Below are 14,016 nucleotides of genomic sequence, written 5' to 3'. Positions count from 1 at the left end.
TAGTAAACAACTTCTATTTTTTTATAACGCAAGTTGCCTTCTGGGCGATCCAGGATATACCCACCCGTACCCTATTTAATTTAAGGAATTTCCATGATAAGGAAGAATCAGCTCAGCAAGAATAGTAAGTGATAGAATTCTTAATTCGGAGGCTTGAGGGCAGATTTGGGGCCCATCTAGATGCGACGTTGCTTGTTGCGATTTTGTTCAAAAAGATTTATTCCTTCGACTTAAATACTAATAATATTCTTAGATTTATATTTTAACTTCAGTTTATTTACACAAGATTCACTTTTCTACGCTCGAAATGTAATGCCCTAACTAAACCCTCAAATTACGTTCTTTTTAAGCCTTTTTATCCATTCTCTCCAAACGTGTCATCATGAAACCCTATATTTTAATACTGCTATAACTGCAGGGACTACTCATTGCGAGAGACGAGTCACTGATTTTATACATTCTTTTTAAGCCTTTTTATCCATTCTCTCCAAACGTGTCATAAACCCTATATTCACTGCTATAACTGCAGGGACTACTCATTGCCAGTGACGAGTCACTGGTTTTATACATAAAAGAAAACATCTTTTTACTATACAATTAGCAATTATTATTGAATAAAATACTACTACTCACAAAGTTAACTGAAACGTAAAACTAGAAAATGCTGACAATGTTCTGCTTATCCAGGTTCGGTATTTCGATTCCACTCATACAAATATTGTACGACACAATTTAAGTATTCGAATATCAAGACATAGCTGACGTACTGCCTCGAGTATTCATTGATTCACTTGGTTGACTAGACATGGAAGCATCCATGTTGCTAAATGCAGGGTTGGTCCTCTCGTTTACCAGCACTGTCTTCGGATATTGATATGATGAACTTTCAGCATATGCTCCAATTGGATAGGCTGGTTCTCCATGCTTGCTTATATCAAGACCTGGAAGACGAAATAGTGTACAAAAATGAAACTTAATATTGCAGCAATTTTTTAACAGAATACGTAATTGTGAAAGATAGAACATAAATCTCCCAATCCTATATCCCAATATCCTAGCCCTGTGATTTTCAATAGGAAGAACCGTAGGAACGAGACTGACCATCATATTTTATTTGCAACGTTTGCAAAACTCATGAAAATTTGCAAAGTGGGTATTGATAATTGGTGCATGGTCTTTTGTAAAAATGAGCCAGCGTATGTAAACTGTTGCGAGGCGTAAGTGATATTACAATGAATTGTTTCAGATTTGAAAATCACCTTTCGCTTCAGCTTCAGCTGTTACTTTCAGTTTCTTGAAGAATCTGAGACTTAGAAAAAGTATTGCCGAGATCAAAGCAGACCAGACAATTATCGCAACACCACCAAGGAGATTCCAACCGAGTATTTTAAAACTGAGCTTATCACCAACATACAATATACCATCATTTTTGTCCAACAGAGGCGCGGCAAGAAGCCCCCACATTCCGCCACCTAAATGAACTGAAAAAATTTAAAGACTTTAATTCGAAGTTGCTTAAAATTCAAAGGTGCTGGTGCATGAAACAACATCAGCACATATAGGTTATGGAAATAAAAAGTCGAAATGAGATTTATTGATACATTTAACAATGCTCATCCGAGTGCGGATAAGATCCTCAAAAATAGACCGAAAATTGATTACCCATGTGAATGTATAATCGATTATCAGATCTCGGAGTGTTTGCAGCAATTAAATTACACCTTAATTATTTTTTAGTACATGTGCCACAAATGCTTCTAATTATCCTCCAACTGTCCTATGTAAACTTGTCAAAATTGTGTCGTAAGAAAGAATTTAATAAACCTCTTGTTTTGAATCGCCAGCGGGTTTGCATTTTGATGAAAATAATTCTGGGAAAACGTAACGAGAAACAATTCGGATAATGAATACCTTTCCATAGAAACTACCTTTTATTTAGACATAGTTGTAGCGATTTGGTCATTTTCAAGTATTTCGGATCGCCCCATTGGCAATCTGGTATGTTAAGCACAAAAACGACTGTGAATAATTATGCTTCATCATGTGATCATTTCAAATAAGATTGTCATTGCCTCATGATATGATTGAATAACCATATTTGAATTACCTGAGGTTGCCGTCACTGGATCATCGACTTTTAAATGGAGAAGTACGATATCCCAAGCGATATAGGTGGCCCCAGCAATGAAACCGACAATAAAAGCTGCATAAGGATGCATCTCGTTGCCACCGGCACTAATAGACACCTAGAAACACGCACGAATCAATTGATCAAAGATAGGGTCCACCGCGGTCGAGCCTATCATAACTGAGACGAAAAATGTTTTCTGGCCATTGGCAATCACGAGTAGCTGGTTTTAAATATGCATTTAAATACGATACAATTAGAAATTAAAATGAAACGTATTACTAAATGAGCACTAAATGAATTGAATTGTAAATTTAGCGATAACTGCATGGAAATAATTTGCTCTATCAGAATGAGTTGGAATCAACATTTAGGCCAACATTGGGAAGAAGTTTTTATAGCATTGAAAATTTTTATTCTCTAAAATTTTATACCGTTTTCCTATCACGTGCATGCCCTAAGTGGTACTGTTTTTCATTCATTGGAAAATCTACCTGTTATATAACAAAATAATCAACTACTGGATTAAAGTAAATGAAAAAGCGCATTTTTCACTTTAAACGTATCGTAACATGCCACGGCATATTTATTTTTCTCATTAGTTTGGTTTGATTTGGTCTGATTAGTTTAGTGTGGGAACGCAGCTAAGTTATGGAACTATTTGTTTGGAGTGAAAAAAACCCTTGAAACTATACAGGTACACTTGAAATCTAGAACTTGTATTTGCTGGAATACCGTTCGTTTAGCTGGGCAATGATTTCTTCGCTGTGCAAAAACCTTATTGTTGCCGTCTGCGGTTTCCATACGCATGAAAAATAGAACCGAACAAAACGTATAATTCGCTAATATCATCTTACCGCTCCAGTCAATGCTCCATTGATCATAGTAAGCACACTGGAGTGATGACCATAACATGCTCCCCAAGTTCGACGGATGAAAAACGCCGTCAATGCCCCACCGGAAGATGACAGTATCGTGTTGATTGCAATTAGAGCTATTGCTTCAGTGTCGCCACGGGATGTCACGTGCCCTTGGTTTCCGCAAATAACAGCGAGAAAACCAAGCAAACAAACGTATCCTCCAAACGCAGCAAGCTAAACGCGAGGTGTACATGTGCATAAAATTGATTAAACGTCTTCATTGTCCCCAGGAAAGTGTTTATGTACGTAAAATTATCACATAGTTTCTCTATCCACATTAACTACTTTTAAATTTGTTTAAGCCATAATGCACATGATTCAAGATGGCTAAATATACATTTACGAATACGATGGTTAAAAAAATTTCTTACCGGAACAGTGTGTCCGCCTATAGGAACTGGTTTACCACGTTCAAATCTTCCACATCTTGGTCCAATTACGGCTGAGCCTACCAAAGCCATGGTGCCTGCAGTGACATGAATTACACCACTGCCTGCAAAATCCTGCAAATGTTCATGTATAGATATAGATAGATCACAGGAAGCCAGTGATATTTCAATTTTGAATTCATTATTTTTGCTTTAAGCAGCTTCTCAGGGCAAAACAAGAATTGGTGATTAGCAATTACTGAACTTTTTAAAAAAATTTTGACTGACTTTGGCTAAGATTTTACGATTGTGGTGTACCACTTAAGGTAATTTGCATATTTATAAAATTAGAAGTATTGAAATATATTGAAGTAGAAATGTATGATTGTTGTAATTCGCGTTCACAGCGCAGACATTCACATGCTAGGTTCGCTTCAGCAGTCGTTTCGGAGTTTAGATACACGTCCGAAAAGAAAGAATTTTTTACCGAAGTTGATTTGAATATATTGCGGCAAAACTCTTGCTCTTTTCTACCATAAAACTAAGCTCCAAACTAAGCTCTCATTTTGCACACTGAAGCAGATCTGTGCTGTGAACTAGACTCTAAAAAACAGATATTATTATGTTAAGATATTTCGATATTTTCAATTTCATAAATAATTATGCAAATGGTGTACCACCTTAGGTATTTGGTAAAAACCTAGGGTTCCCCGTTTTGTGCTATGAGCCCACATATTTTTCTTCCTGATAGCTGCGAAGTTTCGCCTACCTGAAAAGAGACACCTTCTCCAAGAGTTTCATCGTCGCCTTTCTTGAGCCAGCCTTCCTCGTGCCAACACCAATGAGTAACAACGGGGTAAATGAAGCCTTCAACAAAGTGAGTTATTAGTAACGACGCAAAAGCTGCGCAAACAATTAATTCTCATAAACGTCAGGATCGTTGAATATCATCACGGATGTTCAACAAAAGAGATTCCTCCTCCCCCCCTCTCAGGCTAAAAGCATTGAAATTATTTATTATTCATTTGATACTTGATCACGTGGTCTGTGCAATAATAACAAGAAACAGAGCTGCATGGCTAGTAAGGTAGTAAAGTTGCAGGGGTTTCAAATTTTTAACAGTTTTGGGGTACTCGAAAATGAATTAATTCGACAGATTAATTTAGAGTGTAAGCACCGTGCGAGGATACTAATTTCGCCCGGAGGTTAGGAATTACACCCGGGTATTGTGACAGAACATAGCGGGATCAAAAGTTGTCAAAATTCTATGCCATGGTCGTTGGATTCCGGTTTTGTGACATATGCGCTTACGCGAGTTTTGAATGAGCGGAAGCTGATCAGCAACTTTCTGACTGGCTGAAAATTTGTGTTTCAAAAATAACGTCAGCATTTATTAACTGCAAATTTGCGAAAGTTTTTTATGAAACTGTTTTTAAACATTACATGCCAAATAGAATGGGTTTAATTAAAAATCTAATAAAAATCATCATTGGGATTCAATGAAAATCATCAAGAAACATTTATCAAAAACAAAGAGGGTTTCCCGTCAAGATTAAAAAGCGGAAAAGGAATGATTTACGCTCTATATAAAGCTTTGAAATGTTTCAAATCGGTACGTGTCTATATAGTATAGTTGCTTATAATATTCTGTGTTTGCATCTTGAAGAAGGATGAAGTTTATTTATATATGAGCTGGATACGTGGTTTTCTAAAGTCATAATTATTAGGCTATGAAAGGCTTTTACACCATCTCTTAAGCTTCAAAGAGGCTTTTTTTAAGCTTTTTTTAAAACCAAAATTTCTATCTTATTGTAAACTGTCGCTTCAAAATCAAAGCTTTTACAATCAACGGCAGTAACTGTAAAAGCTTTTACAGTAAAGAATATTTTTGAGCTTCTGTATACTTAAAGATTTTGTCACCGGTTTGATGTTTTTCTGAAGCCTCAAATGTTGAAATTTAAACCAGTTACCTAAGTTGATTGGGTCTAAAAACACCTGTGGAGAACGGGTTACATCACCTTCAATTGTTTTTTACTATATTTTGTACCAAGTGATAAGAATATTGGCTATCGACGCTTTGCCTTTGAGTCATCAATAATATAAACTTGTAGTTATAGTTAGAACAATGCAACCTAAAGGCTCCTAATAGCATCAACTTACCTGACATCAATACCGTAAACAGCGTGTACACGGTAAAGTTTGTCCTTTCGGCGAGAGCACCACTTACAATCGAACAGGTGAAGGCAGCGAGGGTGAAGTGCAACAACCAATGAACATAGATATTAGTTGATTCAGGAAGGTCCGACAGGGCGAAATTACTGTGGCTGAGAAACAGATTACTTTTCTCTCCCCACGCAAACGCGTAACCAAACAACCAATACATCAGTGCGCATGTGACTAGAAAAAAACCGGAACGATGTAGACTCGGAGGCCTGACACGAACTTGGGCATCAAATTCACATGTCATTACATTATATTATACTTCACACTTTGAGAACGCCTAGTCAGAAAAACTTGTATGAAAACTTGTACTTAATTTAATGCTAGGTATTTGCAAAAAGATAATCTAGATTACATTTGGGGTCCACAAATTCACTACTTTGCATCCCTAAGTCGCGTAGGGATGTCACATGGACCCTCCTTCGGTAAACTACGAGTGGCTGTTCCACTGACCTCTATAAGGTGAGTGAGCCAACGAAGCCAAAAAGTCATGTCAACGTGTTTCAACTCGTACAGATTTTCGCCTTAAACCAGCGTTTAAAACGCGGTGTAGAATCAAATTGTTGTTCTCTTTGGAACCCGTCTCTCGTCAATTTCTCGTCAAAATACGATGCTTTGTGTCCGGGTATTATCAAGTATAATATGTAATTCTTTACAGAATACTCACATAAAATAATCATCTTCTTTATAATGATATCAGTTGTATTCTTCAATCTCGATGCTCCAGCCTCGAGGAACGCTAAACCCGCTTGAATAACTATATACCGGAAAAAATACACGGTTTTGCAATGCCACAGCCATAACGAATCTTAGTTTAGGCTTGTAGACGAAATCATGGTTTTTAGTTGACTTAAACATGAGCGATATAATTATTACCAAGGGTCGTGCAGAACTGCATGCGCGTTAAAATGATATTGCAATTGAAAAATGAAAATGAAGTAAGTCACTAATAAATGACCAATAAAAAAGCCCAGTATTTTTGTTTTTAAAATAGCAACGGTTTGCTTTGCATGATCAATACGATTTTCAACGCTATAATGTAGGTATAAGAGCGAACTGCATGCCTTAGAAAATTAACCAAATAAAAGCTCAGACAAACCTATCGGATGTTGTTCAGTTTAGATAATTCAAGTTGAATCAGTCTCAAATATCCTCACTTGGCCGACGCAATATCGCAGAAATGTTGTCTTACGTAGCTATCGCCGAATGACAAATTATAGTAATTACATAATTCTCTATTATTATGGATGAATGTATCTCGCGCATTCATATTCGTAAAGTTTAAGCAGACTTAAGAAATCTTCTGAGAGCGAGCTTAACTTATAAATGATCCGCCGCCCAAAAATTAACAACTATAGAAAAAGAACACCCTAGACACTTTGAAATGGACATCGTTTTTCAAAGGAACTCTATAATAACAGTGTTTTCTTTGTCACTTGGTATAATCATACATTTTGTAGTATTATAAATCGAGGTACTATAAAGTGTGAGAGAGCACATTAAAGTGACAAAGAAAGCATTAAAGCCAAAAAGAGAACATTAAGTTTAATTTGAAACACTATTATGTCCACACGGAGTTAATGTGACATAAGTGTGCATTGTCGACCCATGAGACAAAATTGTGTGACGGACAATTATTTTTAAATTTGTATTTATTTGCCAAATAACATTTCGATCAGCCCAATGTGGAAATAAAATGCATCTGTCAGGAAACGAAATACTAAACTCGAAAAACGAGATACGACGTATATAGCTATCTTTGCTATTTTTCTTGATGTAATCGCGGCATCGGCCTGTCTATTTTTCATAATAGGCTCTATTATGGACAAGAAATCATCACTAAAATTAAACTTATTTTTAACAAGTCGTCTAGTAGCCGATAGTCGCATGTGGCATGTCATAAACAACAAAACAATAAACGGAAATGCAAAACATTTCAAAAGATATCAACTTACAGAAGATGAAGAACGAGATGACCAAGAGGAAGAAATTATCGACCGACGACACAGCTGGATTCTGCGGAACAGCCATTTTGAAAAAAAATTCCCGTAGCTATAAATGTCTCGGCGTCCTTTCCGATCTGTATTTATAAACCACTGGGCTCACTGCCGTGGTTTTATCTTCGACGTTACTTGGAGGAATTAAGAGATAATTCAAACACCCCGGTAAGTTTTGGCCTGTGGACTATTTTTAAAATAGTCTCAGGTAGCGAAATTTTTGTGATGCTCTTAGAAGAAATAAAACATCTTTAATACATGTGTCAAAAAATGCTTTGGTTAACGCTATTAGTCATGTATACATTTGTGGTTGTTATGGGCAACGACGAACCGTTAAATAGTGCATATATATATAAATTTAAATAAAACAGGTACAAGTCGCAATTAGTGACGTCGCGAATATAAACATGCACGTATCTTTGAGTTATATATTTGCATCTTACTTTATCGTTTTGCAACGTTTTCACTATTTTTGTTATTGTTGGAATTTTCAGTGAATTTTTCTTCTAATTCCGTGGATATTATCTGCAACTTAGCCCTGGTGACCGGGCCCGAAACTAGAGCGATAATTTGGAGGGTGAATGTTCGCATAATCTGTTCTGCCCGCTGGAGTTGTTTTGAAAACGCATATCGCCCCCATGCACGTCCCTGCCCATTCCGGCCCTCCCATCACTTAGCTATAAAATTCATTTTAATATAACACTTTACAATGTAAATAATCTTTAGAAGATTGATCTATGTTTTACTAAAATATAGCCAAAGAGCAGCGTGCCATGCAGCGTCTTTGTGTGCTTTAAAATCGGTCGGGAAACATGACAAAGCTTTTCGGCCATTCGGAGGAGCGTTAATGTTAAATGCGTCGGTATAATCGTACATGATAGCTCTTAATGCCGGTTTTCCACTAGCGATATTTTTCGCGCGAAGCGACTTTATTCCTTTGTATTTGAGCAATTTGTTCCAGATGGTTGCATTTGAGAGCTCTGGAACAAAAGTAAAATGTCGATTCGCGCGAAAAATATCGCTAGTGGAAAACCGACTTAAGTCGGAACAATCATTAACTACTTAGAAGTCTGGAACTAGACAGTTCATATACACATTTTCAGCCTCGTATCCCGCATATCAGCCCAATATCCTCATACGCAGCCTCGTATCTTCATTCGCAGCCTTGTATCCTCATTTGCAACCTCGTATCCTCATTCTCAGCCTCGTATCCTCATTCGTAGTCTCGTATACTCATTTGTAGCCTCGTATCCTCATTCTCAGCCTCGTATCCTCATTCTCAGCCTCGTATCCTGATTCGCTGCCTCGTATCCTCATTTGTAGCCTCGTATCCTCATTCTCAGCCTCGTATCCTCACTCATTCGCAGCCTCATATCCTCATTCGCAGCCTCGTATATCCTCGTCAGCCTCATATCCTCATTCGCAGCCTCGCATCCTTATTTTCAACCTGTTGGAAATTGGCAATTTTGTTATTTTTAACTTAAAATTGCAGAAACCTAGCCTGTTTCAGATACAAGTAGTGCTTTTTTAGATCGAGTTGCAAATTTCTTTAAAGTTCTAACTATAGAAAAAATAATCAATTTTGTAGAATGCCATCATTTATTGGGAGGATCAATTGAGTATAGCTACGGGGTGATAAAATACATTGAATCATTTTGTAGTTTCATTTAAAATTCCATATATATGAAGCATTAATTTTTAATAATATTTTTATGGAATAGTGTTTAATATATTAGCATGATAGCATTATTGGACGTTGATTGATGTGATGAGTAAAATTATTTTATTAATTCTACTATAGTCAAATGATTGATTTTGGAAAAGATATGTAATAGCATACAAAACTATTTTCATAACTAAAATCTAGGCATCCGTCGAGGAACCCGTTCGCTTCAAATGAAATGTTATGAACAGCTGGGAACGACAACACAATAACCAAATCGTGAAAATCGTTAAAAATTTCTGTCAGACGGAGTTATAGGCCGAGGTTTCACCTCCGTCTCACCGCGACTATTCGACCTCGGTCTGACCTCGGTTCAACCGCGATCAGGTTTAACCGCGAGCAGGTTTAACCGCGGGTTTTGTAAGGTTATTTCCGGACAGTACTGTAAGTTTGGCAGGATTGTGTTTGATAAAAGCTGTAACTTTGGCGGCTTTTGTACAACCGGCAACCGTCCACTGATGCATAATGATTCTCCACGAGAGGTTGCTCAGGTTGCATGTGCAAGTCGTGGAGAGAATTGAGGGTCGCATGTTTTTCTCTTCCGTGCATGTAGAAGTATATCTATAAGTAGATATGTATCTTATTTGGCATGTGCATTGGGTTAAATACACTATAATCGGCAAAATCACTTGCAAAGAAATTCGAATATAAAAGCAAAGTAAATATCACTTAATCCCGGCGTAATGAATAACTCGTCGCTTAGTAACCGGTGTTACGGTTGTCATGAGAACGACAGCCTAACATGTTGGTGTTAACATTTTGTATGAGACGAAGCATTCATATAGACATATACGTGATACGATATGATTTTGAAACGTCGTGACTTATTTTGGTGACCGCAACGAATTGATTTTTGTACTACCGAGTGAAATAGCATGGTCAAAGACAAAGTCGATCTTTGGAAATGCCGAGTTCCGGGCTCGTTCGTATCGTTTATATAACCATATTCCTGTCGTTCAGTATAAATGTTGAGCATAGCCATAGTCTATCTGCTCAGACTTTGAACATTGTGCGAACTTCAAGCTCAAATGCTACTATTAGCACAGAGAATTCGAGAGTCAGACAAGGTAAGATTATTATTTTAATACTCCTAATCGCCGAGCCAATGTGACATGTTGACTTTTGATCTTGACTGTGGCCATATATTTCATATTCATATGTCTGTGATGTCCGTACGAGCTTAATGTGATGTCCGTACGAGCCAGCCGGACTTAATGTTGTGAAATTTCTTTACAAACGCTATGAATTTTAGAAAACGTCAAGACACATGCATCAGTTCCCACGCAAGCGACAAATTCGCTTAATTTAAACTCGGACAATTGAAGTTTATCGCCCCCCACGTCAATGTGGTCGTATACTTGAATAATAAGTTTTCGGACGGAGTATACGACCTCTTTGGCTTTGCCTTTGGCCTTGTGTTTGTGTCGGTTTTGAATTTGGTTTTGTATATCTAAAGCGAATGGAAATAAAAAATATATCTAACAAAAGTGCTAACTGTTAAATTCGTGCGTAGCTACGTACTCCTTTATTTGTAAATGCTGCATGCTTTATATATTCAATTTATGTATTGAATCTCAAGCTTGATTTCTGGAGAAATCGTTTTTAAAGCCCACGAAACGCGATACTCTTTAATTATCTTTGATACTATATATGTTTCAAAGCTGTTCAATTTCTCCCACACCGTTTATGTTATAAAACGTATATATATTATGACGATTTTTTAAGCAGCTTTGTAAATATTCGATAATTGTCCTATGCTTATGCCACAGCTATTAACAGAACAATCATAAACATATACATTTTGAATATAATTCATTTTGCAACGTCTTAAAATGCAGCTGCAAAAAATAAAGGCCAATCACCAATGAATTTTTCCCTGCGAATTCTCCTTCTTTTGAGCTGTTTTGAAATCAGATATATGCATGAAGCAATTCGGTCTGGGCGCCGGAAATATGTAATCGGAAATGAAGGGGCATTTTATTACTATGACTGAGGTTTGGATGTGGATCATTGGTTTGTGATTAGGAAAAAGTTGTGTCATTGCCAAGACTTAGAACCGAAACTAGTTGCGATAATTTGGGGCCGGGGGGGAGGAGTATATTCATATACTCGTTCTATCCGACGTGTTTATTTTCAAAGTCACATGTTCGTCCATCGGGAAGAACGAATGCACCATGCCATTATGGCACGTAGTTTCGGCTCTGACAAATTTGGATCTTGCTTGCTCAGAACCCAGAAGCTCGCAGGTGCAGGTGCATAGGCAACATTTTGTTGAGCACTAATTTTGCAAACCTTTCTCGCATTGATCAGTAGTGCCACAACATGACGTTGAATTTGGGGGGTTATTACTGATATATTGGGCACTGCACTTCCTGGTGGTATATATATATATATATATATATATATATATATATATATATATATATATATATATATATATATATATATATATATATATATATATATTCAGCGCAAAAAATTTTAAACGCGCGCGCAATTTTTGAATTGTATCAGCGCAAGCACGTTAAAAACGTCATCACACAAACTTTAACTGCTGTAGAGTAATCATTCGCCTGACGATCGTTTCAGAAGAAACGTGAAACACAGAGTGTAGCGAACAATATATTCAAAATTTTGTAATATTTCATTGATTTTATTTTAATCGCTCTATTAAATTTTGATATCGAGCACTCTTTCTTCTTGGATACTTTACTTAATTGTATATATATATATAATATATATATATATATATATATATATATATATATATATATATAATATATATATAATATATTATAATATATATAATATATTAATACATGTAAATCGAAGTAGAAAAAATTCTAAATTTAACTCCCTACATGCTCTTAAAAGAGAACTTGCACAATAATCTTTATAGTATAAATGCTGAATAACGCGAAAGCAATTATATCAGTAGGTGAACTGAGAATTAAGCTAATGAAATTAGTATTTCTGAAAATTCGCCTCAAATGGAAGTACACAAACACAACGAATCACCATCACTATTAAAGGGCGTAATGTAAATACACGCAGTCTTGAGATTGAAAATCGCGCGGGATTTTGAATGTTAATACAGCTTTTTACTAATCATGCATTTTTATAAAAACTGAGCTGAAGTTTATATCATCACTCATCTATGACGTGTAAATATTTGCTCGCACATATGTATATCTTCATCTGCTGTATTTTGTGAGTTTAGAAACAACGAGATATTGTTAAATTGCGGGACCCACGCGACAAAATCTTCAATTGCAGGATGAAAAATTGTGCAATTAGACATAACGATATTCTCTTATTTTAGTTTCGGATTCCATCACAACCGTTCGGTATTCAACCAATGTTATCGGGATAATATCAGGAGCGAGTACAACATTTGTACCATTTACAACATTAACATATTCAAGCGTTAATGTGGCGTCAGACACAAAAAACCTTAATAATATTGCTGAGATTTTGTCAACAACACACTCTAGTTACGTTGCAGCAGCAACACCAATTTACCTCCCAACCACCACAGCAGCAACACTAAATAACCTCACAACTACCACATCAGCAACACCAAATAACCTCAAAACAACCATCACAAAACAACAAGCAACAACCACCACAGCACAACCAAATAACCTCACCATAACCACAACAATAACAACCAGCAACCTCCCAACCACGCAGCAGTAACACCAAATAACCTCACAACAACCACATCACCAACATCAAATCACCTCACAACAACCACAACAGTAACAACAAGCAACCTCCAAACCACGACAGGAGGAACACCAAATAACCTCACAACAATCACAACAGTAACAACAAACAACCTCCAAACCACCGCAGCAGCAACACCAAATAACCTCACAACCACCACAACAGTAACAACAAACAACCTCCAAACCACCGCAGCAACACCAAATAACCTCACAACCACCACAACAATAACAACAAACAACTTCCAAACCACCGCAGCAGCAACACCAAATAACCTCACCATAACCACAACAATAACAACCAGCAACCTCCCAACCACCGCAGCAGTAACACCAAATAACCTCACAACAACCACATCACCAACATCAAATCACCTCACAACAACCACAACAGTAACAACAAGCAACCTCCAAACCACGACAGGAGGAACACCAAATAACCTCACAACAACCACAACAGTAACAACAAACAACCTCCAAACCACCGCAGCAGCAACACCAAATAACCTCACAACCACCACAACATAACAACAAACAACCTCCAAACCACCGCAGCAGTAACACCAAATAACCTCACAACAACCACAACAGTGACAACAAACAACCTCCAAACCACCGCAGCAGCAACACCAAATAACCTCACAACCACCACAGTAACAACAAGCAATCTCACAACACCCACAACAGCAATACCAAATAACCTTACAACCACCACAGCAGCAACACCAAAATTCACAACAACCACAACAGTAGCAACCAGCAACCTCCAACCACCACAGCTGTAAAACCAAATAACCTCACAAACCACATCACCAACATCAAATAACCTCACAACAAACAGTAAACCAAACAACCTCCAAACCACCACATCAGCAACACCAAATAACCTCACAACCACCACAACAGTAACAACAAGCAACCTCGCAACACGC

At 37.1% G+C, this 14,016-nt stretch overlaps 1 protein-coding gene across 1 annotated transcript; it reads right to left on the bottom strand.

Moving 5' to 3' along the window:
- Positions 1-229: 229 nt before the first annotated feature.
- Positions 230-7,922, bottom strand: LOC114534900 (putative ammonium transporter 1). The gene is made up of 9 exons (XM_028556372.1): positions 7,592-7,922; positions 6,304-6,393; positions 5,577-5,813; positions 4,186-4,283; positions 3,420-3,551; positions 2,986-3,222; positions 2,108-2,246; positions 1,260-1,481; positions 230-941 (listed from the first exon to the last, which is right to left on the bottom strand). Exons 1-9 carry the CDS (start codon positions 7,665-7,667, stop codon positions 748-750), a joined length of 1,425 nt encoding a protein of 474 aa, XP_028412173.1. The 5' UTR covers positions 7,668-7,922; the 3' UTR covers positions 230-747.
- Between the last annotated feature and the right edge of the window lie 6,094 nt (positions 7,923-14,016).

This window comes from Dendronephthya gigantea, unplaced genomic scaffold (genome assembly GCF_004324835.1).
Source record: "Dendronephthya gigantea isolate DGI-Jeju-01 unplaced genomic scaffold, DenGig_1.0 000108F, whole genome shotgun sequence".
Classification (NCBI taxonomy): domain Eukaryota; kingdom Metazoa; phylum Cnidaria; class Anthozoa; order Malacalcyonacea; family Nephtheidae; genus Dendronephthya; species Dendronephthya gigantea.
Note: the sequence above shows the minus strand (reverse complement) of the source record. Positions and strands in the feature narration are given on the sequence as shown.

Bases quoted from the DNA above. Each gene is read 5' to 3' on its own strand.
- LOC114534900 (XM_028556372.1), bottom strand. From the start codon at position 7,667: ATGGCTGTTCCGCAGAATCCAGCTGTGTCGTCGGTCGATAATTTCTTC. The intron at 6,394-7,591 runs GTAAGTTGATAT...TCCGGTATATAG, and splicing joins CATCTCGTTCTTCATCTTCT to TTATTCAAGCGGGTTTAGCG. The intron at 1,482-2,107 runs GTAATTCAAATA...AAATTTTTTCAG, and splicing joins TCCAGTGACGGCAACCTCAG to TTCATTTAGGTGGCGGAATG.